The following is a 24,664-nucleotide window of genomic DNA, read 5'->3' as shown; positions in this document are numbered from 1 at the left end:
TTTGTCTCTCATAGTTGAGGTATACCTATGATGACAATTACAGGCCTCTCTCATGTTTTTAAATGGGAGAACTTGCACAATTGGTGGCTGACTAAATACTTTTTTTCCCCACTGTATATGAAGAGGTTGATAATGCATGGTTCCTTGTTAGCAATAGACTATTATCTGAAATGTGCACCATGTCGATGGTGGTAAAACTGACAGTTTTTTTCTTAATTTAAGTTTATTTCACATTGGAACATGTATTGTAAGCCATTACAGTAGAAATTCAGTAGCAGTGAAAAATATGAACTGTTCTACAACTTAATATAAAAGGTAATAAAGAAAATGTTATTGGAGGAGAACAAATGCACAAACTTTTTACAAATATTATTTAATAGAATAGCTATCCAGTATAGTATTGATTTTTTTTAAATCTCCACTCAGAGCTAAAAGCACAGGGGGGTCATCTATAAAATGTTTACTTTTTTAGATACACCAGCAAGTTTTAGCTATGGAAAGTTCACGCTATAATATAAGCCCAGAAATCAAAATGTGTATATTGATAGTCTTTCCATTCACATATATAGCAGACTAATGAAAATTGAAAACATAGTCAATAAACTGTATGTACCTCAGATGAGAGCACTGTACAGGTTAACGAGAGAAGACTAAAGGTGGGATCTTCATCCCTGCTCCTTTACTGCCTGTATGCACTTAGAAATTCACTAGGTGAAGCAAGGATAACTGTTCTGGAGTATCGCACCTTCAAAAGTAAGAAAGCTCCCATATTTATATCCCCAAAATTTACCTTATCCGTAAAGTTTTTACAATAGAAAAGTGATGGGTCTTAATCCTTATGATTAATATAATCCATGTCCACTGGAATGTCAAAGGACAAGTTCACCTTTTGAACAAAAATAACATGCACGTTTTTTTTGCTGGTAAAATTATCTATTTATTTTAGGAGCCTGCAGAGCATTGCACCCACAATCAGCAGATTGCAGGTGTAATGCCAGGCTCCTGCAGACTCTCAGGATAGCTGTCTGACTGTACCTCCAATATGTGCAGTCAGTTTCTTGATTGCAGGAAGATCAGTGAACTACGAGTGCCCTCACAGTTCATTGATAACTACAAGCCATTGGCTGCAATGGAAAATGGTAGTAGACAATTTGTGTTCTCATTTAACAAACACTGTTGAAGCCACATTGTTTCTGCTTCTGTACACTAATGATAAAGAGTCATATATGTATGTGTTATAAAGGAATAATTTAATTGGCTTTGGCTAAAACAGGGCATTTTTGATGTTTGTGCACCTGGCACCAGTTTTTTTGTGCTGTTAGCTTTCCCTTTTTTGCAAAGGTAAAGCACTATCCTTTTGCTTTGCAGTAACTTTGCTTGTGCTTGTTGGATCTAACAAATCTGTTTGCCACCGACACCATTGTTTTACATTTTTTATTTTAGTATTAATCATTTTATAAACTAATCAATTATGTATGTTACTTGAAGAACCAACTTTTATATGGACCTCTGGACTATGAACATCTGCAGCAGGAACTTGCACTTAAAGATACAGTATGGAAAAAAGTGTCACCAGAATCAAACGAGGATTCATCAACAACCATAGTGTATAGAATGGAAAGCCTGGGAGACAGAAACTAAGTGCACTGGCTGTAGTTTTGCAGCATTCTTCATTGTATGCATGATGCGTAAAAAGTTCCTCCCTTGAAACTACTTTATACTGCTATTTATTTCGATTTTACTTTTACATTGCATCTTTGCTGTAAAGCAAAACTGGAATTGAGCTTATATCATTCATGCCTGTTTATGGATTTAAGTGCTTTTCTCTAAACAATCATGGAGCCTTTATAGTAGTGATAGGTCCTAGATTGCTGCACTGCTGCAAATTCATGCAGTATTTAGCAACTTTGTTATAACAATGCACTACGGCTACAAGAAAGCCAGCTTAGGCAGTTCCTAAATTGTAATTATCCATTGTAAGCAGTATTTTAAAGCTTTAGTAAGCTTATTTTCATACCATATCTGTATAACATGCCTGCCTTGTATGCAAAAATTTTGTTTTTATGGAAAGTATGTGTGGTGTGTTTGTATGCATGTACATTTATGTGTGTGTGTGCATATATATATATATATATATATATATATATATATATATATATATAATATATATATATATAAATTATACCTTTTGACCACCCACCGTAACTTTTGAGGCACTCTACTAGACCTCTGAAGGTATCCTATGTTATCGGACACCAAGCCGTCAGCAAATCCTTTAAGTCCTATAGATTTTGAAGTGGGATCTCCATTTATCAGATTTGTTTTTCTAGCACATAACCCAGATGCTTGATTGGATTGAGATCTGGAGAATTTGGAGCCTGTTCCTCAAACCTCTCTTGAATTCATTTTATTGCTACTGTGGTGCAGTTCTGATATATACATGCTCATTGTAGGCTTTTTTTGGCTGAGGACACAAGTCAGCATGGGCACCCAAGGCCGGTCTGTGACTACACAGCCCCATACGCAACAAATTACGATGCATTGTGTGTTCTGACACCTTTTCTGTTGGAACCAGCATCAACTTTTTCAGCAATGTGTGCTATAGTAGCTCTTCTGTTGGATCAGACAACACAGGCTTTGCTCCCTATGAGCATCAATTAGCCTTGGTTTGTTGTCTGTTTGCTGGTTTCCCTTCCTTGGACCACTTTTGTTAGGTCCTGACCACCAGTATTAATTTTGTCGACTAAAACATTTTCGTTGACTAAATGAATACTATTTTAGTCGACTAAAATACGACTAAAATTACATTTTAGTCAAGAGTATGACTAAAGCTAAATTGAAATTTGACACCAAAATGAACACTGGTCTGTAGTGTATGTTCCAACCTTAATACCATAAATAACACATTAGATTTTTCACTCTAGCAGTATATAATGAGTTTGGAAATCGTAGACAAATGCTTTGATAATGCATTCCAATTTAACTACACGCATTTGACTTTAGACGACTAAAATATACTGGAGATTTAGTCGACTAAATACGACTAAAACAATTGCACAAGACTAAAATGGGACTAAAACTAAAATTCCATTTTAGTCAAAAGACTAAAACTGAATCAAAATTTGCTGCCAAAATTAATACTGCAGCCTGGGATCTTCCCGCAAGGCCGTTTTTGGAGATTCTCTGACCCAGTCATTTAGCCATCACAATTTGGCCCTTGTCAAAGTCACTCAAATCCTTATGCGTGCTCATTTTTTCCACTTTGAACACATGAACTTTAGGGACATGTTCACTTGCTGCCTAATATATCCCACCCACTTTCAGATGCCATTATAACGTGATAATCAATATTTACTTTACCTGTCAGTGGCTATAATGTTATGGCTGATCTGTGTATATACACACATGTATATGTGTGTGTTATTTTGATAATACTTTGGAAAATACACCTCTCCATTCCATTTTGATTTATACATTGCTTCATGGCAGTGCCCAGTAGAAAGATATTGAAATGGTGTGAAGACCTGATCTAGTTATGTAAGCAATTTACATTTTGGCCCCAAAACAGTGTAGATTTGTTCCTAGTTAAATATAAGTTTTGAAAGTTTTTTAATATTTAAAGTGCAATTCCAGGTCAGCAAACACTATTGGGACTCTTTCACTTGGAGGCGCTCCTTTCAGAAGGGGATCCGTAAGCAGACATCAGTTTTTTTTTTATTTTTTTATATCCTTGCCTGTTCAGTTTGTGCCCAGCGACACAGGCAGACCCATGATGGCTCAATGGATGGCCAAATGTAAACGGATTTGTGTCCTTTTTAATTAGGCTATCTGATATCTGTCACATTTAGGGCTGGAAAGATAAAGAAAAGTCATTTTTCTGTGTTTTTTTTTTTTTTTTTTTTTTTTTTATTACCTGGACAGACTCAGAGGTAGGCGGTTGTAAACTGACACAAGTCCGTTTATACTAGCCTGCCTTTAGAGCTGCATGGAACTTCGATCAGGTCCACCTAAAAGACTGACAGGTAGACCTGAAAACTCTCTCGAAAGGGCCCTTAGGAAAATTTGCTAGTCATAAAGTCTCTTAAATTTCACTTTTAAATCTTTTTGGAGTTTTTTTATATAATCTATTGTGGTCCTATTCAGACTTTTCAAATTGTTAAAGCTTCCTGTTAACATTCTTTGCCATGCAACCCTCCTCTTTGAAGAATTCAGTTCTTAGAACAATTTTTCTGCATTTTTACCGGCCTAGGTTCAGGTCCTTTAAAAAAAATAAGGATTGTGGTAGTCATAAGCATTTCGCAAAATGGGGCTGCTAATTGATGATGTTTAAATACAGCGGGATTTACTAAAGGCAAATAGACAGTGCACTTTGCAAGTGAGGTTGAACTCATTTTCACTATAGCTTAGTGAATGTGGCGAAGCTTGACTTAGTAAAGGAAACCCAATCAGGTGCAAGGAAAATAAACAGCATTTTTGCTTGTACATGATTGGATGATGGTAATTCTCTAAGCTCTGGGGAAAATAAGTACAACTGCTTTTGCAAAGTGCAGTCTATTTGCATTAGTAAATCAAAACCCAGTATTTTCTTGTGTGACTGACATGTACAAAGCAGTGTTTCCTAGCCATATTGGATAGCTGCAGAAGACCACTGCTCTCACAGACAGACCTGCAATCTAGCTCTACAGCATATGGACAATGTTAATGACATTTTCCATCTTCCTTACATACCTTATTTTAGACCCACTCACATCACTGGTCTCTGTATATTTCTATGCAATGCAGGCAAATTGTGGCTAGTGAGAGGGGCCAGCAGGGTGCTGTACATGGCTGGCTGAAAACACTTCACCCTGCCTCAGTACTCCTCTCAAGAGCCTTCAGCCCTGATGCAGAACCTGAGCTGCCTCTTGGGAGGAGTTATGCAAATATAATCATGCCTTGAAATGTGGGAGTCAGTCTGGAGCAGTGGGTGGGTGTACCTAGGCCCACATGTGATTCTGCACCTTCATGATTGAATAAATAAAAAGGGGAGGGCCAAGGGCAGTCAGGCTGCTAAGGAAAGGGCTAGATGATGCTGACTGTCCTATGTGACTTGCTGCTTCCAAAGCTTATAGTGTTCATGGAAATTAGAGTAAGAAATTTCAGTACAGAGGATCCTGTACAACTGTGCAAGACTAAAGGAAGGCTGTTCATCCTTAATATCATTTTTCTGGGGTATGCCTTTATTTCTCTTTGACCAGGACCTCATGGCAGAATTTTTTTTTTAAATAGTATTTATTTAACCACTTTAGCCCTGGAAGGTTTTACCCCCTTCCTGACCAGATCACTTTTTACAATTTGGCACTGCGTCGCTATAACTCGCAATTGCGCGGTCATATAATGCTGTACCCAAACTTAATTTGCATCCATTTTTTTTTCCCCCACAAATAGAGCTTTCTTTTGGTGCTATTTGATCACCTCAACAGTTTTTATTTTTTGTGCTATACACAAAAAAATGCGACAATTCTGAAAAGAAAAACAATATTTTTTACTTTTTGCTATAATAAATATCCCCAAAAGTTTTTAAAAAACAAATTTCTTCATCAGTTTAGGCCAAATATATATTCTTCTACATATTTTTGGTAAAAAAAAAATCACAATAAGCGTATATTGGTTTGTGCAAAAGTTATAGCGCCTACAAACTATGGGAAAGATTTATGGCATTTTTATTATTTTTTTCTTTTTTAATTTTTTTTACTAGTAATGGCGGTGATCTGCGATTTTTAGCGGTATTGCAACAGACAGATCAGACACTTTTGACACATTTTTTGGGACATTGACATTTATACAGTGATCAGTGCTATAATAATTCACTGATTACTGGTGTAAATGACACTGGTAGGGAAGGGGTTAACACTAGGGGGAGATAAAGGGGTTAAATGTGTGTTCCCTCAGTATGTTCTAACTGTATGGGGATAGGACTGAGTAGGAGAGGAGACATTTCGCTGTTCCTAATTGCTACTACTCTCTACTACTCTCCACTACTACTCTCCTCTGACAGCACAGGGATTTGTGTGTTTACACACACAAATCCCCGTGCTGGCGCTTGTGCGTGGCCGGCAGCGATCCTGACCGCCGGCCACGCGCATCAGGTCCCCTGCTGTGCAACAGGCACGTGCCCTCTGGCAGCTCTTAAATGAACCCCATATATATATATACGGGGTTTCACGCAGCAGTGCCATTGTGCCGCAGTATATGTACACAAGGCGGTCGGGAACCAGATAAACCTTTGTGCTGCCTTTTTAAATGATTAAATATTACATGTAACAAAGTATACTGTGCCTAAATACCTATAATCATTGATTGGTGCAAGTGTATATAAATTGTGCTATTCAATAAAAATGATCAAAACTATGTAGGTATAAATTACATAAAAAAAGTGAAATATCATTGCAATAGTCCAAACCATCACTACTATACAATTATCAATGATGTAGTATTGAAGCGAAACTTCACTCTCTCAAACAACATTGACTAATTTGTAATCCTTATGCTGCTAGTTCTAGTAAATAGATAGGAAAGTATATCAAATTCACTTGCTTTTGATTTTTTTTTTTAATTACTTCCTGGTTTCCGGGCCTAGGCCAATGATGTCATACATCCCAGGAATCTTGAGCGGAATAGGGTTTTTTCAGCTAAGTACACCCTCCTGCTTGAGCTAAGGGCAGATGAATTCCAGGAAGTAAATGCTACATGAATCATCTGTCCTTACTCAAGATGACAATGGGCAGAAAAGCGAGGGGGTGTTTTTCAAAGTGATTTATTAACAAAATAAAGCGTGAAGTATTTTTATTAAGATGAATTGATTTTAGCTATACGGCGAGCACTATGTTCTCTGGTGTTTCCTTATGCTGATATTACCAAGGAGGGAGTTTTATTCATCCACTATAGCTTTTTCCAGCTGTTTAATGGAACCCTGCACAGTAGACCTAATATAATCTAAAGCTCAAAGAGGGACCCACCTAATGGACTGTTATTGATAATTGTATAGATGTGTTAGTTTTGACTTTTTCAATGATATTTCATACTTTTATATAATGTATACGTACATTGTTTTGATCATTGCCATTGGATATCAGTTTATATACACTTGCACCAATCAATGATTGTAAGTATTTAAACCCTGTATATTTTGTTACATTGTAAAAGAATGAAATAAAGGGCACACCAACCTTGCGCATTACCCAAGTAATATTTATTAAAACGTGCAACCAACAAACAAGTGGATAGTAAAAGCATATCAAAGTCCACAATGGGTAAAAAGCAACAAGGTCACCAGGACTGTGTCCAACACGCCGGAGGACTTTCCGGATGGCTGACTCGTCTCGAAGTGAGATCCCCTCTTCCTCAGAGCCCGAGGACTCTGAGGAAGAGGGGATCTCCCCATTGTGGACTTTGATATGTTTTTACTATCCACTTGTTTGAGTATGTTTCTTTCTTTTTGATTTTAATAAATATTACTTGGGTAATGCGCAAAGTTGGTGCGCCCTCTTTTCATTCTTTTACAGTGTTCCTGTTTGGTATCCCCTGACCCTTGGAGGGCAGCAAGGCCTGTGCATGTACTGGGAGCCATAGGAATTCCAGGTTTCTTCCATTGCCATTGCACCACTTTTGCATACAGGAGATTTTGTTTGACTGTGATATTTTGTTACATGTAGTTTAGTAAAGTGGATTAACACTTTGGGTACTGCAGCTGATAAGATTACTACAGGTGAGCACAAGAGTTTTTTGTTAATTTTTTTTTTTTTTTTTTATATAAATGCTGTAGAAACAATGAAGTACAGGTATCTGTATTTTCTTCTGGTAATCTTTTAGGAGATAACTTTGTTTGTAAGGCTGGCCATACACGGTTCGAAGCTTTGGATCTTGTAATTGTTCTGGCCAATGAGAAAAGCATAGGGACACCTATACAGTAATTATTTTCCACCTTGGTATGTTCACTGGAAAAAAAAAATGTGGAAAAAATATTTTTTTTTTTTTTTTTTTTCCCTAGCACTGCTTACCTATAAAAATATATATCACTTTTTTTTTGATCCAGTACTATTTCTTAGCTGAGCACTGGCAATAACATTTTTAGTTGCATTGGCTAGCCAGTTTGTGGCAATGTCCAGTTCTGGATATTTATTATGGTGGTCTCATAACTATAGAGTTTCCATCACTCTTTCAGCAGGTGTTCAGTACCTGCCAGTCTTACCACATTATGCACTTACCATAGGCATAATTCATCATCGTTTGAAATGCCTAAATTATAATAATCTGACAATTATATTTTACTCTTCAAATGGAACTAAATGAAATGCTCTGTAAAAACAAGTTATCTCTAATGATTATAACTTTATCCTCAGTGTTCCTCCTTACTGTAAATATGTCTCATTCTAGCCAAATGCACTCTTCTTCTGGTGGTGCAACTGACAGTTCCATCTGGTTCCGGCTAAAGTGCAGTGAAAGATCGCGTTGTTTATTCTCCCCTTGCCTTTTTCCTAGTCATTTCACAACAGAGCCTTGTATTGTGTTTACTGAATGCAAGGTGTTGTGTAAATAGACAAGGGGAAATCCTACCATTGACTCACCCCTCCTCTCCCCTAGTCCATTCACAGGACACCTTGAATACCAGAATACAAGTTTGTTTCCTGAATGCATGAAGGGAAAGGAGGAGAGGAGGGAACAGCACAATCCCAGGATTGTACATTAGCAAGAACTGTCCGTCGCAGCCCTGGAAACGGCTAGAATTAAAATTTAAGCAGCACCACTGAGCACACGTGATTATTATCATTAGAGGCAACGCAAAAAAAAAAAAAATGTATTCCTGGGTTTCCACATTAAAGAAAATACTATATTTAGCAAACCTGTGCACTACCTGTAATAATAGTATTTCAGTTTGTTTTTGTTTTTTTTAAGAAACTCATTTGTTCTTTGTTTTGAAGGTATAAGTAATAGAGATGTTTTTGAGTTAAAATATTTGTACTTTTGCTGAAGCTGCTTATAAAAATGAACAAACACAGCCAATAAGCCCTCGTTCACACCGGTATGATTTGTCATGCGATATGACAGTTCCAAATTGCATGACAAGTTGCACCCCATTGCCAGCAATGCAACCGTTCAAATTGCTGCGACTCAGAAAAAGGTTCCTGCACTACTTTTTTTCCCCAGTTTCATTGCGACTTGCATATACTTCTGGTAAACAAAGTCACAAGCTGCGACTAATTAATGCCTTAAAATAAAAAATGCATTTTTACCATTTTCATGTTTGCACTTTGCACAGATTTGCATTTATGGGTTCAAATTTAAGGCTGCATTCACACCTGAGCGTTTCAAAGTAGCACGTTTTTGCCACAATTTTGTACAGGCCACCAATGTAAAAAGTTGAAAAAGCCTGTAATCTGGCCCAAAGAAGCTCATGTTCTTTTCTGAGCTTAAGGCGTTTTTCAGGCGTTTTGCTTCAGGTGACGAAACAGGCGTTATAAAAATAAGGACATTTCTTGTTCATAAATGAAACAAAAACATTTGAGTAGTGTCCTTAATCATTTTTTTATTTGCACTAAAATCCATCTTTTTAAGACCAGCTTTTGCGTTGTACTCCCTCCAAGGTCCAAGCAGTGAGTACTGCTTCAACCTGGAAAAAGGGGTTACACCCTGAAAGCTTGTCCTGAAAATGTGGATGCTTGTGTAAATAAAAAAATGTCACGGACAGCACTCGCATGCTCTTGTTGCAAGTGCACTAATACGGCTACAGCCTCAAGCTTGTTCATAAATAAGTGTTGGCAGGTTATGTATGACACATGTATTTAAAGTCTGCATTCTTCTGATGTTTGTAGTATTTATAGGGGATACTCTAAGGTCAGGGAGTACATTGGATGACTTGTAGATATATCCAAGGACATAAGGATCATGTGACATGTAGCGTGTAGAATCCCTCTTTCAGTAAACTGGTACAGTCTGGACATGTTGCTGCTAGTAAACTAAACGGCAAGATTGGTAAGGAAAAGCATTGCTTTAGTAAAGATCTGTTAAATACATTTTGTGTTACAGAAAACCTGTCTACATTTATTTACAATAGAAAATTGACATTAGGTCTTATGCTTGTTTTTAACGTTTCTTGTAAAATTATATATTTTGTTAGAAATATCACACCAAAAAAAAGTCCTGCAAACAAATTGGTTAGTATTAGCTGGGGTGTTAATTGCCAAGTGACAGCTGTTATAGGCCATCTGCTTCTAGTTGTAGGTATATTAGCCTTCTGTAATTGGCATCAGACTTAAGCTCTTGCTGATGGAGTCAGCGGTTCAGAGGCGTTTCCATGCAAACTAGGATATATAATCTCTCCAACATCTTCTATAGCATACTTTCATTTGGAGCCTTCCAAGAAGGCTTCCAAACCTGTGTGGGGCTTATTCACACTGAACGTTTTATTGTATTTTTAAAGTATGTACAAGAAATTATGCAATTATCTTTAACAGTTTTGTTAGATTACTTTGCAGAACTTGGGGAAAAAAATTCTGTAGGCTGTGATTTTTGTGCATTGTCAACTGAAATAAAAAAGCAGTGCATCCAAAACTCATGCCAACATTGTCAATGAGTTCATTTTGGTGTGAACATAGAAATGGTCATAAATGAGATCATAAATAGAAACCAGGTTCTCATCTGTATACTTGCTCTGAGTCAGGTCAGTGATGACAACTAGTTAAATTATTTCCACTTTTGGAATTGCACTATTGGGAATATATATATATATATATATATATATATATATATATATATATATATATATATATATATATATATATATATATATATATATATATATATATATATATATTATATATCCTAGCAAAAGTATTCACCCCCCTTGGCTTTTTGTTACATTACAGCCTTTAGTTCAATGTTTTTTTAATCTGAATTATATGTGATGGATCAGAACACAATAGTCTAAGTTGGTGAAGTAGAATTAGAAAAATATATACATAAAACTATTTTCCAGAAATAAAAAAAATGATAATTGGCATGTGCGTATGCATTCACCCCCTTTTTGTTGTGAAGCCCATAAAAAGCTCTGGTGCAACCAATTACCTTCAGAAGTCACATAATTAGTGAAATGATGTCCACCTGTGTGCAATCTAAGTGTCACATGATCTGTCATTACATATACACACCTTTTTTGAAAGGCCCCAGAGGCTGCAACACCTAAGCAAGAGGCACCACTAACCGAACACTGCCATGAAGTCCAAGGAACTCTCCAAACAAGTAAGGGACAATGTTGTTGAGAAGTACAAGTCAGGGTTAGGTTATAAAAAAAAAATATCCAAATCTTTGATGATCCCTAGAAATCTAAATCTATCATAACCAAATGGAAAGAACATGGAACAACCGCAAAGACTAAAGCCTTATAGGCTGAAATGCGCCAACTGACAATCTGCTATTGTTCACTGTGGCTATTCAATAAAATGAAGACATTTTAAGAGCAATAACTGGAGTGTGGATCATTTTTTTCTACAACAGCAAACCTGCCAAGAGATGGCCGCACGCAAACACTCACGGACCGGGCAAGGAGGACATTAATCAGAGAGTCAGCACAGAGACCTAAGGTAACCCTGGAGGAGCTGCAGAGTTCCACAGCAGAGACTGGAGTATCTGTACATAGGACGACAATAAGCCATATACTCCATAGAGTTGGGCTTTATGGCAGTGGCCAGAAGAAAAGCCATTACTTTCAGTAAAAAACAAAATGGCACGTTTTGAGTTTGTGAAAAGGCATGTGGGAGACTCCCAAAATGTGTGGCAGAAGGTGCTCTGGTCTGATGAGACTAAAATGTTACTTTTTGGCCAAAGAAAACGCTATGTCTGGCGCAAACCTAACACATTACATCACCCAAAGAAGAACACCATCCCCACAGTGAAACATGGTGGTGGCAGCATCATGCTGTGAAGATATTTTTCAGCAGTTGGGACTGGGAAACTGGTCAGAGTTGAGGGAAAGATGGAAGGTGCTAAATACAGGGATATTCTTGAGCAAAACCTGTACCACTCTGTGTGATTTGAGGCTAGGACGGAGGTTCACCTTCCAGCAGGACAATGACCCCCAAACACTGCTAAAGCAACACTTGAGTGGTTTAAGGGGAAACATGTAAATGTGTTGGAATGGCCTAGTCAAAGCCCAGACCTCAATCCAATAGAAAATCTGTGGTCAGACTTAAAGATTGCTGTTCACAAGCGCAAACCATCCAACTTGAAGGAGCTGGAGCAGTTTTGCAAGGAGGAATGGGCAAAAATCCCAGTGGTAAGACTTATCCAAATCGACTTGGAGCTGTGATAGCCGTAAAAGGTGGCTCTACAAAGTATTGACTTTAAGGGGTGAAAAGTTATGCACATTGACTTTTTATGTTATTTTGTCCTATTTGTTTGTTGTTTGCTAAAAAAAAAAAAAAAAAAAAAAAACTTCAAAGTTGTGGGCATGTTCTGTAAATTAAATGATGCAAATCCTCAAACAATCCATGGTAATTCCACGTTGTAAGGCAACAAAACACGAAAAATGCCAAGGGGAGGTGAATACTTTTGCAAGGCACTGTGTGTATATACATATACACACAGTGGGGAAAATAATTGTGATCCCCTGCAGATTTTGTAGGTTTGCTCACTAACAAAGAAATGAAGGGTCTATAATACATTTTTATCATAGGTGTATTTTACATGATAGAGATAGAATATCAACCAAAAATCCAGATAAAACACATACAAATGTTATAAATTGAGTTGCAGTTAAGTGAGTAAAATAAGTATTTGATCCCCAAGCAAAACATGACGTAGTACTTGGTGGAGAAACCCGTGTTAGCAAGCACAGAGGTAAGAAGTTTCTTATAGTTGGTGACCAGGTTTACACACAACTCAGGAGGGATTTTGGTCCACTCTTCTTTACAGATCTTCTCTAAATCCCTAAGGTTTCTTGGCCATCACTTGGCAAATAGAAGTTTTAGCTCCCTCCATAAATTTTCTATAGGATTAAGATCTGGAGACTGGCTAGGCCACTCCATGACCCTAATGGGCTTCTTCTTGAGCCACTCCTTTGTTGCCTTGGTGGTATGTTTTTGGGTCATTGTCATGCGGAATACCCCATTCATGATCCATCTTCAGTGTTTTGGCTGAGAGAAGAAAGTTCTCATCCAAGACTTTACAATACATGGTCCCATGCATTGACCCCTCCCTCAATGTGGCAAAGTCGGTTTGTACTTTTAGCAGAGAAACGGCCCCAAAGCATAATGTTTCAGCATTTTTCTTCCTCCAAACATGGCCAGTCCCCTTTCTCAAAAAGGCAGATGTCAATGAAGATCTAAATGATTCAGAGAAGAATTGGGAGAAAGTACTGTGGTCAGATGAGACCAAAATTGAGCTCTTTGACATTAACTCAAACCACAGGGGTTGGAGGAAGAAAAATGTTGACTGTGACTCTAAGAACAGCATCCCTGCAGTCAAGCACTGAGGTGGAAACATGATTCTTTGGGGTTGTTTCTCTGCTAAAGGTACAGGCCGACTTTGCGAAATTGAGGGGCCAATAGACGGGCCATGTATTGTAAAATCTTGGATGAAAACCACCTTCCCTCGGCCAGAACACTGAAGATGGGTCGTGGATGGGTCTTCCAGCATGTCAATGAGCCAAAATATACCACTAAGGCAACAAAGGAGTGGCTCAAGAAGAAGCCCATTAGGGTCATGGAGTGGCCTAGCCAGTCTCCAGATCTTAATTGTATAAAAAATTTATGGAGGGAGCTAAAACTTCTAGTTGCCAAGTGATGGCCAAGAAACCTTAGGGATTTAAAAAAGATCTGTAAAGAAGAGTGGACCAAAATCCCTCCTGAGATGTGTGCAAACCTGGTCACCAACTACAAGAAACGTCTTGCCAACAAGGGTTTCTCCACCAAGTACTAAGTCATGTTTTGCTTGGGGATCAAATACTTATTTTATTCACTGAACTACAACCTAATTTATAGCATTTGTTTGTTTTATGTGTTTTTTCTGGATTTTTGGTTGATATTCTGTCTCTATCATTTAAAATACACCTGTGATAAAAATTATAGACCCTGGCAGTTGTGGCTGAAATTTTAGTTGGTCTACCTGACCATGGTTTGGTTTCAACAGAAACCCTCATTTTCCACTTCTTGATTAGAGTTTGAACACTGCTGATTGGCATTCTCAATTCCTTGGATATCTTTTTTTATATCCCTTTACTGTTTTATACAGTTCAACTACCTTTTCCCGCAGATCCTTTGACAACTCTTTTGCTTTCACCATGACTCAGAATCCAGAAATGTCAGTGCAGCACTGCAAGGGTCTGTCAGGAGTCCAGAAACTCATTGACCTTTTATACACTCACACTCGCACACACACTCATACACTCTCACACACACACTAATTACAACCAAACAGATCACAGGTGAGGATGGTTACCTTTAATAGCCATTCAAACCCCTTTTGTGTCAACTTGTGTGCATATCAGGCCAACATCACCAGGGTATGTAAACTTTTGATCAGGGTCATTTGGGTAGTTTCTGTTGTCATTATGATTTAAAAAGAGTAAACACAGTTGCTTGATAATAAATGGCTTCAGCCAAACACTAACCATGAGTGAAAGAAAAGTTTTTGTGTTTATCATTCAAATTCTCTGAAAGATGGCCAAGAAATCATAAATTCTGCCAGGGTATGTAAACTTATGAGCACAACTGTATGTATGTGTGTGTGTAAATATGTGTGTATGTATATAAAAAATATATACTTTTTTTTTTTTTTCTTAAGCTGGCCATACATGGATCAAAATTTGGACAGTTCGGCAGGTAACTGCCAAATTTTGATCCATGTATGGGCAGGCTGATTGTACCCAAGTTGATGGCTCGATCAGCTTGGGTACAACCAGCATTTCAGATTTTTCTACATACGGTTACTGCCAGTGGCTATAGCTGCTAGCAGTAACCATTGTATTCTGCCAGCTGGGAATGCACCCCGCTGGCAGAATACAATAGCGCAGCGGGAGGCATTCCCCCATCAACACTGACTGTGTTAATGGGGGAATCAAGCGCTCTACTTTTTCTTTCCACCCGGACCAGTCATTAACATTTCCATTCTTATCTTTTATAAAAAAAATTTAAAAAAAAAACTGTAAATTCATCAGCTGTGGTGTCTCATCCAGTACAACTCTCCATGGAACCCAGAGTCTCATTAAAGCAGGATTCCGGCCAGCTAAAAAAAAAGTTAAAGTCAGCAGCTACAAACACTGTAGCTGCTGACTTTAAAAAAGTAGACTTACCTGTCCTGGGTCCTGTCTGCGATGTCGGCCGCCCGAGGCCGAACTGTCCCTCGGCTCTCGGGTCCCGACACCGCCATCCTATGTAACGGAAACAGGTAGTGGAGCCTTGCTGCTTCACTGCCAGTTTCCTACTGCGCACGCGCGAGCAATCTGTGAATGGCCCCATGGTGTTCTGGGAACACACACAGTTCCCAGAAGACAACGGGGCTGCTCACCGAGGAGAAGAACACGCCACGGAATAGGAAGAGGCAGATTAGGAAGACTGCCTAGCAACAAGGGTTTAGGTAAGTATAAACATTTATTTTTTCCAAATTTTTTTTTTTTTTATATTTTTTTAGGAATTTTGGTAACTTTTTTTTTTTTTTTTTTTTTACGGGTGGCCCTCCGCTTTAAGATTAACATGTTTAGGCTTATTGCGATGTGAGTATTGCATACGTATTGTCTGTTGTGTTAAGACAGCCCCTCAAATGAGCTACCTAACGCACAATAGAACTAAAATTGGATCTGCAGTATTTTTTTTTTTTTTGTACGCACTGTCAGTAAGTTATCACACATTGCAGTGCTCTGCAAAGCAGGTGCTCCAGAAAGGAGCACTGGGGTGCCATTCACATGTGTAGCACTATGGGGTGCAGTAACTCTGCTGTGAATGGGCCCTTAGTTTTCAAACTGAAGAAGAAAGGACATATTTCATTGTAATATTACTTACAGGGCTAGATTGAAAGGCCTAGGTCTACACCTTGGTGGTTTTCTAAAAGGTGGAAAGTATAAGTGTTATTTCTGCTCACCAAAGATGTAACATACCAAAGATCGTATAGCGTATATAGATAGCATACCAAAGAGCTTATAGTTGTTTTTTATGGGCATAGTTTGTTGTATATGGATTTCTGGTTTATCTTTTAAATTGTCTTGATATTCAAGTTGCTTATAAAGTTCTGTTTACTTTGTACATTTCTGTTGAAAAGCTTTTCAATATTCGTGTATATAAGTTCTGTATTGTACAATTCCACTTTTTTTTTTTTTTTTTATTCACATTTCATTTTCTAGCATGTTTTTGTATTGTGCAATAAATTTTACTTCCACATAATTGCTTTGTTTTTGTAAGAAATTTCTTTTTTATTTTTTCCACATTGTTCTGCATATTTTAACCATAATGGTTTCCCTTTTAGTTGAACATTTCACCCAAACATGAGTTCTTACAAAAGAAAAAAAAAATCTGCATTTAGAACACACCGTAAAGTGTATTAAACTAAAAAAGGTGACAATCTCAAAAGTCAAAGGTATAAAATGTCATCTGCTTTTAAAGTGTATCTATACCCAAATTTAGTTTTTTTAATAGCGTGGCGAAAGGCTATAACCCTTGTCAGATTTTACCAGATGGAGGAAAAATCTGCAACAAGGAAATATATTACAATAAAAAGCTGACAGAAATTCTAGCATTCCCCTCCCTAAAATGTATGTCAAGACAAAATTTAAAAAAGAAAAAATGCAGTACATCTCTGCAATACAGTTTCCCATGCTTCATCTCTTTACTCCCTGCAAGTACAGAAAAATACTGTTGATCTTCCAGAAATTAACACTGCTTCTAAGTCTTGTTGTGGGCTTACAACAGACTAGGTGCAGTCAGCCCCCCAATTGTCTTTTTCTAAACAATGGGCAGGACGAGGGGTGAAGGAGCACTTGCTCCAGGTGCCACGGCTATGTCACTCCTGTCACTTTTTTTTGTCTGAAGCATGGCAGTACTGCCACCTTTGGCACTAGCCCTGTGCTCCCTGCTGTTCCTGTGCCAGCTTCTGTGGTTACAAGGGACAGCATGTCCTCTGGAAAGAGGAAGCACCTGCAATGAGGCTGAACAGTCATGCTTCTTGCTCATGACAGCACAGCCTCCTGGCAAACGCACCTCCTGTACGGAGGACTGGGTAAGTAGCTGTGAGTAAGTGGAAGAGCTCTGTACTAGGAGGAGTAGGGGGGAATAAGGAATGTGCTTTATAGTGGGCAAGGGGGACAGGAAGGAGCTCTATACTGGGGGTGGGGGTAAGGGATCAGCTTTGTGGGAACATTTATTTCTTTCAATGACACCACTGATGCAGGGACATTGCTTATCCTTTAGTGACCCTACTGACTCAATTTTTTTTTTTCATTCCACTCACACCACAAACTTAGGGACATGTTTTGTTTCGTTTCAGTGACCTTTCAGTGGCACGACCAAACCAGGAATATTTTTTCCTTTGCCACTGTTAGCCCTATATTTGTGCTCTGAATTTAAACAGTTCATTGCAGTGTAATGTAAACATCGGTACTATTTCATTGCATGCCACAAACATTTTGGTGTTCGCCACTATTGGCCCTGTCCCCTCCTCCACCCAACAGGTGGGGGGGTGGGGTGTCGGGGGCATGCACATTTTCCTGTCTTTGCCCTGGGCAATTGCGCAACATGTCTTAATGCAGAGGATGATCCCACTGCTACAGGTGATTTTGGATTACACTCTCATAAATGTTATAGGGTCGTTTATGTATAAAAAATGGGTGTCATTAGAGGCAGAGTTGAGTAAATCAGCTTGTAGCCAGATTATTTGGATCCAAAGGCAATATAGAGGTTTCTCTAGCGAAATGGCTTCATAGAAACACAGAGTATGGGATAAGCTTTTCAAAAGTACACCTTGGCAATATAATAGCCCTCTGATGCCTCTGACAGGTAATAATTATTTCCCTCCAGGTAAGGATAATAAACTGTATTTAAAATGGACCTCTTCGGATCATCGAGGTTAAAAGATGTTCTGAAGGGAAATGCCCTTTGTTCATTATTGGAATTGCAAGAAAAACATGGTGTAACATCATGGGATGTATGGAGATATAGACAACTTCAACATTTTGTAGAATCTCTCCCAAAACCCCTCCGCTCAGTTAGTGGGCTAAACTCATGGGAAAGATTAGTCGATCAAGGGGGAATAAATAGACAGGGGATTTCCAATGTATGTAGGATTCTGATGATGCCCCCAGATGTGGAATCCATGTGTCCTTTGGAGGGTTGGGAACTAGAATTGAATCAGTTACTGCCTGAAACAACGAGAAGTAAAGTTTTTGATTATGTTCACTCTTCTTCAGTGGACACAAGGACAAAGGAAATTAATTATAAATGACTAATGAAATGGTATTACATCCCAATAAAATTGCATAAAATCTCCTCTATGTTCGAGGGAATGTGGGGAGGTTGGAACTCATGCACATATATGGTGGCAGTGTCCCCTAGTTCAACCATATTGGAGGGAAGTATTAGATTGGATAAAGAAGATCAGTGGGAATGAAATTGGACTTGATCCCTGCCAAAGCCTGTTCCATGTAATGGGGATGCCAAGGAAGAAATATAGAGCAGCAATTATCCCATTCCTGCTGAATGCAGCAAAGGCATTAATTCCGAAACAATGGAAGTCAAAGACAGTCCCGACGATGAAGGATTGGTTTAGGGAGGTAGATAAAATTAGGTTTATGGAAGAAGCAATACACGTGCAAAATAACAAATAAAATTTGTTAGTACTTGGAAGAGCTGGTTGGAATTTAGACAAACCCAGGCTTACGCGAACTTTATGGGTAGTAATTCATTTATTTATTTTTTTGCTACACGATAATAGGCACATTATTAAGGAGAAATTTTCAATGGTGGTAACAAGTTGAGAATTTCCCTTCCTCATAAATCAATAAAAAGGGTTGGGAAAAGTCACAGATTTACTTACATAAGAAGGAAGTCACTAATAGAATTCAATATTATAGGTAGGGGGTTAGGTTACTGCTCACAAAGCACAATATGGGATAAAGGATAACACTTTTTTTTTTTTTCTTTCCCATGGGGTGGGGGGGTTGAGAGGTGGCAGACTGTGAAATATCTTTAACATCTTGGAGTGTATCATGAGGTAGATCCATGTTTGTGTTGATTGTGTTTTTGTTTTGTTTATTATGCATGTTTTGTGTATATGTATATATATATATATATATATATATATATATATATATATATATATATATATATATATATATATATATATATATATATATGTGTATGTATGTATATATGTGTATGTATATTATATATATATATATATATATATATATATATGTGTGTGTGTGGTTTTGAAATGAAATGATATGGAATGTTTTTATGTGTATAATAACTCCAATAAAAATATTTGAATATATAGGGTCGTTTACCAGGTGTCCCAGAATCTGGAACCTGGGGCGTCTTTCGTTATAGGGTTATTAGGGGAAGCTGAGGCCTACCCTGAGTCCACCAAGGACTGTTTGTGCCTAGCTAGTGGACAAGTTTTATGATCTGAATCCTCTGACATCCAGAGGTTGCTCCCCTGTTCTGTAGAGAACTTCTGTTTCGGGTTCTGATGGTCCTTTTTAGTTGTTTCTGACGATTCCAGGTCCTACCTTAGATCTATCAGTAGCTGTTGCAACCCCTCAGTTGGACTGTATTTGGATGTCCCAACTGCTTCTCAACTCCTGTGTCCCTCAATAGACAAAATATTTTTTTTTTTTTGGATTACTGTAAAAACGAGGTACATTCAAGGACATGGGCCTGCCCCTCTGTGTTCATTAGCCATATGTACTGCTTGCTCACAAAACTAAGGCATGACAATTAGAGGTGGGGTTAAACGGAGCTGGCTTTCAGCATTTTTTTCTGTTTGCCAGTGTCCAAAACTCCTATAGGTGGCAGTATAACTGTTTAAGAATTTCTGTGTACCTCAACTGGTTTGAGTGTTCCCCTTGTTTCCTGTCTGGTGAAAAGTTGTCCCTGGGACATTAGGCGGAAATCTCTCTTATCCCTCCCATCTTTTAAAAAAAAAGAAAGAAAAAAAAAAACTTTGGCCATAGGTACACTTTATTGTCCATGGGTGTCAGAAGATGAGAAGAAGATGCTACCAGCCAGCGGCTGTTGCTTAGGAAGGGGGTGGCCGGCATTGGATTATTAGTGGTTAAATGAGTTCGAAACATGACCCGGATTTTTGGGGGAACAAAAGCAAACTTCAGCTCCAGACACAGTCTACTGTATTCTTGGCACCTTCCATTTTGGTTGACATAAACCTAATGTATATCCTCAGTGGAGCACCACAGTGCTCTGAAGATGTTAATAACCCTCAGATTGTGTATATTCATTTACAATCCCAATTCCAAAAAAGATGACACTAATGTAAAATCTACTGTACATAAAAAGATTAATTTTCAAATCTCATAAACCTATGTTCACAATAGAAAACAAATCAAATATTTAAACTAAGAAAATGAACCATTTAAGAAAAAAATAGGGTTATTTTGAAATTGATGGCAGCAACATGTCTCAAAATTGGAACATGGCAACAAAAAGCTGACAAGTAGTAATAACAAGAACATTTTGCAACTAATTAGGTTAATTGGCAACAGGTCAGTAACATGATTGGATATAAAAAGAGCATCTTACAGAGTCAGAGTATCTCAGAAGTAAAAATAGGCAGAGGTTCACCAATCTGTGAAAAGCTGCTTCTAAAATTTGTCGTAACAATTTCAGAATAATGTTCCTCATCGTAAAATTGCAAATACTTTAAAAGAGAAGTATTGTCAAAGCTTTTTTTGGCTATACTTCTATAGATCACAGGAGTGCAGTTCGTTCTGCACTCCTGTGACCCGTCTTCAGCCAACAGCTGGCTAAAGCCTGTTCTCTGTTGTCACTCAGGTGGTCCAGGCTCTGAAAAGATTCTGACCGTATGGTCGGGATCCACCTACAGTGGATATAAAGTCTACACACCCCTGTTAAACTGTAAAGGTAAAAATTCTGTGATGTAAAAAAATAGAGACAAAGATAAAACATTTCAGAACTTTTTCCACCTTTTTATTGTGACCTGTAAACTGTACAACTCAATTGGAAGGCAAACTGAAATCTTTTAGGGGGAGGGGGGTGTAAGTAAGAATAACAAAATATGTTTGCCTAAGTGTGCACACCCTCTTATAACTGGGGATGTAGCTGTGTTCAGAATTAAGCAATCACATTCAAACTCATGGTAAATAGGAGTCAGTACACACCTGCCATCGTTTAAAGTGCCTCTGATTAACCCCAAATAAAGTTCAGCTGTTCTAGTAAGTCTTTCCTGACATTTTCTTAGTCTCATCCTACAGCAAAAGTCATGGTCCACAGAGAGCTTTCAAAGCATCAGAGGGATCTCATTGTTAAAAGGTATTATCCAGGAGAAGGGTATACAAGAATTTCCAAGGCATTAGATATACCATGGAACAGAGTGAAGACAGTCATCAAGTGGCGAAAATATGGCACAACAGTGACATTACCAGGCTAGACGTTTCTCCAAAATTGATGAAAAGACTAGAAGAAAACTGGTCAGGGAGGCTGCCAAGAGGCTTACAGCAACATTAAAGGAGCTGCAGGAATATCTGGCAAGTACTGGCTGTGTGGTACATGTGACAGCAATCTCCTGTATTCTTCATATGTCTGAGCTATGGGGTAAAGTGGCAAGACGGAAGCCTTTTCTTATGAAGAAAAACATCCAAGCACGGCTAAATTTTGCAAAAACACATCTGAAGTCTCCCAAAAGCATGTGGGAAAAATGTGTTTATGGTCTGATGAAACCAAAGTTAAACTTTTTGACCATAATTCCCAAAGATATGTTTGTCGCAAAAACAACACTGCACATTGCCAAAAGAACACCATACCCACAGTGAAGCATGGTGGTGGCAGCATCTTGCTTTTTTGGCTGTTGTTCTTCAGCTGGAACAGGGTCTCTAGTGAAGGTAGAGGGAATTATGAACAGCTCCAAATACCAGTCAATATTGGCACAAAACCTTCGTGCTTCTGCTAGAAAGTTGAACATAAAGAGGAACTTCATCTTTCAGCATGACAATGACCCAAAGCATACTTTCAAATCAACAAAGGAATGGCTTCACCAGAAGAAGATTAAAGTTTTAAAATGGCCCAGCTAGAGCCCAGACCTGAATCCGATTGAAAATCTGTGGGGTGATCTAAAGAGGTCTGTTCACAGAAGATGCCCTCGCAATCTGGCAGGTTTGGAGTGTTTTTGCAAAGAAGTGTGGGCAAGATGTGCCACCCAAAAAGACCTGAGTGCTGTAATAAAATCAAAATGTGTTTGAACAAAGTATTAGTTGAAGGATATGCACATTATGCAACCATATTATTTTTATTAATTTTTTTACTTCCCTCCACCTAAAAGATTTGTTTGTTGTTCAACTGAGTTGTATAGTTTATAGGTCACATTAAAGGTGGGAAAAGTTTTTGAAATGATTTTTCTTTGTCTCATTTAAAAAAAAAAAAAAAAAAAAAAAAGAAACCTGACATTTTAACAGGGGTGCATAGACTTTTTATATCCACTGTAGCTGCCGAGAGCCTGAGCCAACCGCTCCCACCCCCTCCACATCCCATCGCTCCAGTCAGTGCCAGAAGGGCAGAGCAGGGAGCCGGTGACAGTCACCGGCTCTCTGCAGCCTAAAGACCGAGAGCTGAGCAAGCAGCAGTGTTTGACAGCTCAGTTCTTGATCTTTGAGTTGGCGGGGGAAAGATGCAGCATCGGACCTATGTGACATCCAACTAGGTGAGCATATTTTTTTTTGTGAAACCCATACTTCTCTTTTAAATATCTACAGTATATAATATCAAAAGATTCAGAGAATCTGGAGAAACCTCTGTGTGCAAAGGACAAGGCCGAAACTAAATACTGGGTGCCCGTAATCCTTGGGCTCTCAGGCAGCACTACATTAAAAACAGGCATGATTCTGTGATGGACATCGTTGCATGGGCTCAGGAGTACTTCCAAAAACGCCATCCAAAAATGAAAGTTAAAGCTCTGTCATTCAAAGAGGAAGCCATATCTGAACATGATTCAGAAATGCTGCCATCCTTTCTGGGCCAGAGCTAATTTAAAATGGTCTGTTTCAAAGTGGAAAACTGTTCTGTGGTCAGACAAATCTAAATTTTACATTCTTTTTGGCAACCATGGGTGCCATGTCCTCCGGACTAAAGATGAGAGGGACCTTTTCGGCTTATCAGTGCCCAGTTCAAAAGCCTGCATCTCTGATGGTATGGGGGCTCATTAGTGTGTATGGAATGGGAAGCTTGTACATCTGGAAAGGCAACATCAATGCTGACATATATCAAGGTTTTAGAGCTGCATATGCGCTCCCATCCAGACAACGTCTTTTTTTTTTTTTAGGGAAGGCTTCTGATATTTCAGCAGGACAATGCTAAACCACATACTGCATCTATGACAACAGCGTGGCTTCCTAGAGTCTGGTTGCTTAACAGGATGAGCTTGATCTGCTAGCAAGAACTGCTACCATCATTATCCAAGTTGCACTTATTTATTTATTTTAAATGGTACATTTTCTCAATTTAAACTATTTATGCTTTCTATTGTGAATAAAATATGGGTTTTTAAGATTTGCATTGCATTCTGTTTTTTATGTAGCTTTTACATAACATCCCAACTTTATTGGAATTGAGGCTGTAAATGTTCTGGCCAGTTTTAAGTATAAAATATTGCCATCTTGTCCACATTAGAGAGATTTGCTTTCTATAATTGTTCTCTTCATCAATCTTACAGGGAATGAAAGTGAGGGTAAAGACAAAATTTTGAGTTGCTACCAGAAGAATAGTGGGGAAATCTTCCGATGGGAACACTTATCTAAGAGGGAATTGCCCTCACATTAGAAACATATATCTTCTCACTTCCTGTTAAGTCTACAGCACAGGAGGTGAAGGAAAATATCTTTAATAAAATGCAGATGGCACATATCAAACAAAAAAAAATGGAAGCTGTATGAACCCTCTCTGTTTTGCTATCCAAAATGAAGAAAACATTTTGGCTTTTTATATACTTTAACATATAGAGGGTTTATGTAGACACCTGAGATTAGATATAGATAGTACATACAACTATAATAATAAACCTAAAGAATGACACATGCAGAATAGCTTAATATATACAGTGCCTTGAAAAAGTATTCATACCCCCTGAAATGTTCCACATTTTGTCATGTTACAACCAAAAATGTAAATGTATTTTTTTGGGATTTTATGTAATAGACCAACACCATGGCATGTAATTGTGAAGTGGAAGGAAAATGATAAATGGTTTTCAACATTTTTTACAAATTTGTGAAAAGTGTGGCGTGCATTTTATATTCAGCCCCATTTACTCTGATACTTCTAACTAAAATCTAGTTGAACCAATTGCCTTCAGAAGTCACCTAATTGGTAAATAGAGTCCACCTGTGTGTAATTTAATCTCAGTATAAATACAGCTGTTCTGTGAAGCCCTCAGAGGTTTGTTAGAGAACCTTCCTGTG

General features: G+C 38.2%; 1 protein-coding gene across 3 annotated transcripts in view; it reads left to right on the top strand.

Annotated features, from left to right (window-relative positions):
• The window catches only part of GLS (glutaminase), a 210,391-nt gene that overhangs the window by 140,165 nt on the left and 45,562 nt on the right, over window positions 1–24,664 (top strand). Inside the window, exon 15 of one of the 3 annotated variants that reach the window (XM_073633169.1) lies at window positions 23,530–23,672. The exons of 1 other annotated variant lie outside the window; for it this stretch is intronic. In XM_073633169.1, coding sequence (XP_073489270.1) covers window positions 23,530–23,640 — 111 coding nt within the window. In that variant the 3' untranslated portion in view covers window positions 23,641–23,672. Of the gene's footprint in view, window positions 1–1,488; window positions 2,092–23,529; window positions 23,673–24,664 lie in introns of those variants that run through there. One more of the 3 variants, XM_073633168.1, reaches the window with a different exon arrangement.

Source organism: Aquarana catesbeiana, linkage group LG06 (genome assembly GCF_042186555.1).
Source record: "Aquarana catesbeiana isolate 2022-GZ linkage group LG06, ASM4218655v1, whole genome shotgun sequence".
Classification (NCBI taxonomy): domain Eukaryota; kingdom Metazoa; phylum Chordata; class Amphibia; order Anura; family Ranidae; genus Aquarana; species Aquarana catesbeiana.
The sequence above is the reverse complement of the archived record's forward strand: the minus strand, read 5'-3'. Positions and strand labels throughout refer to the sequence as shown.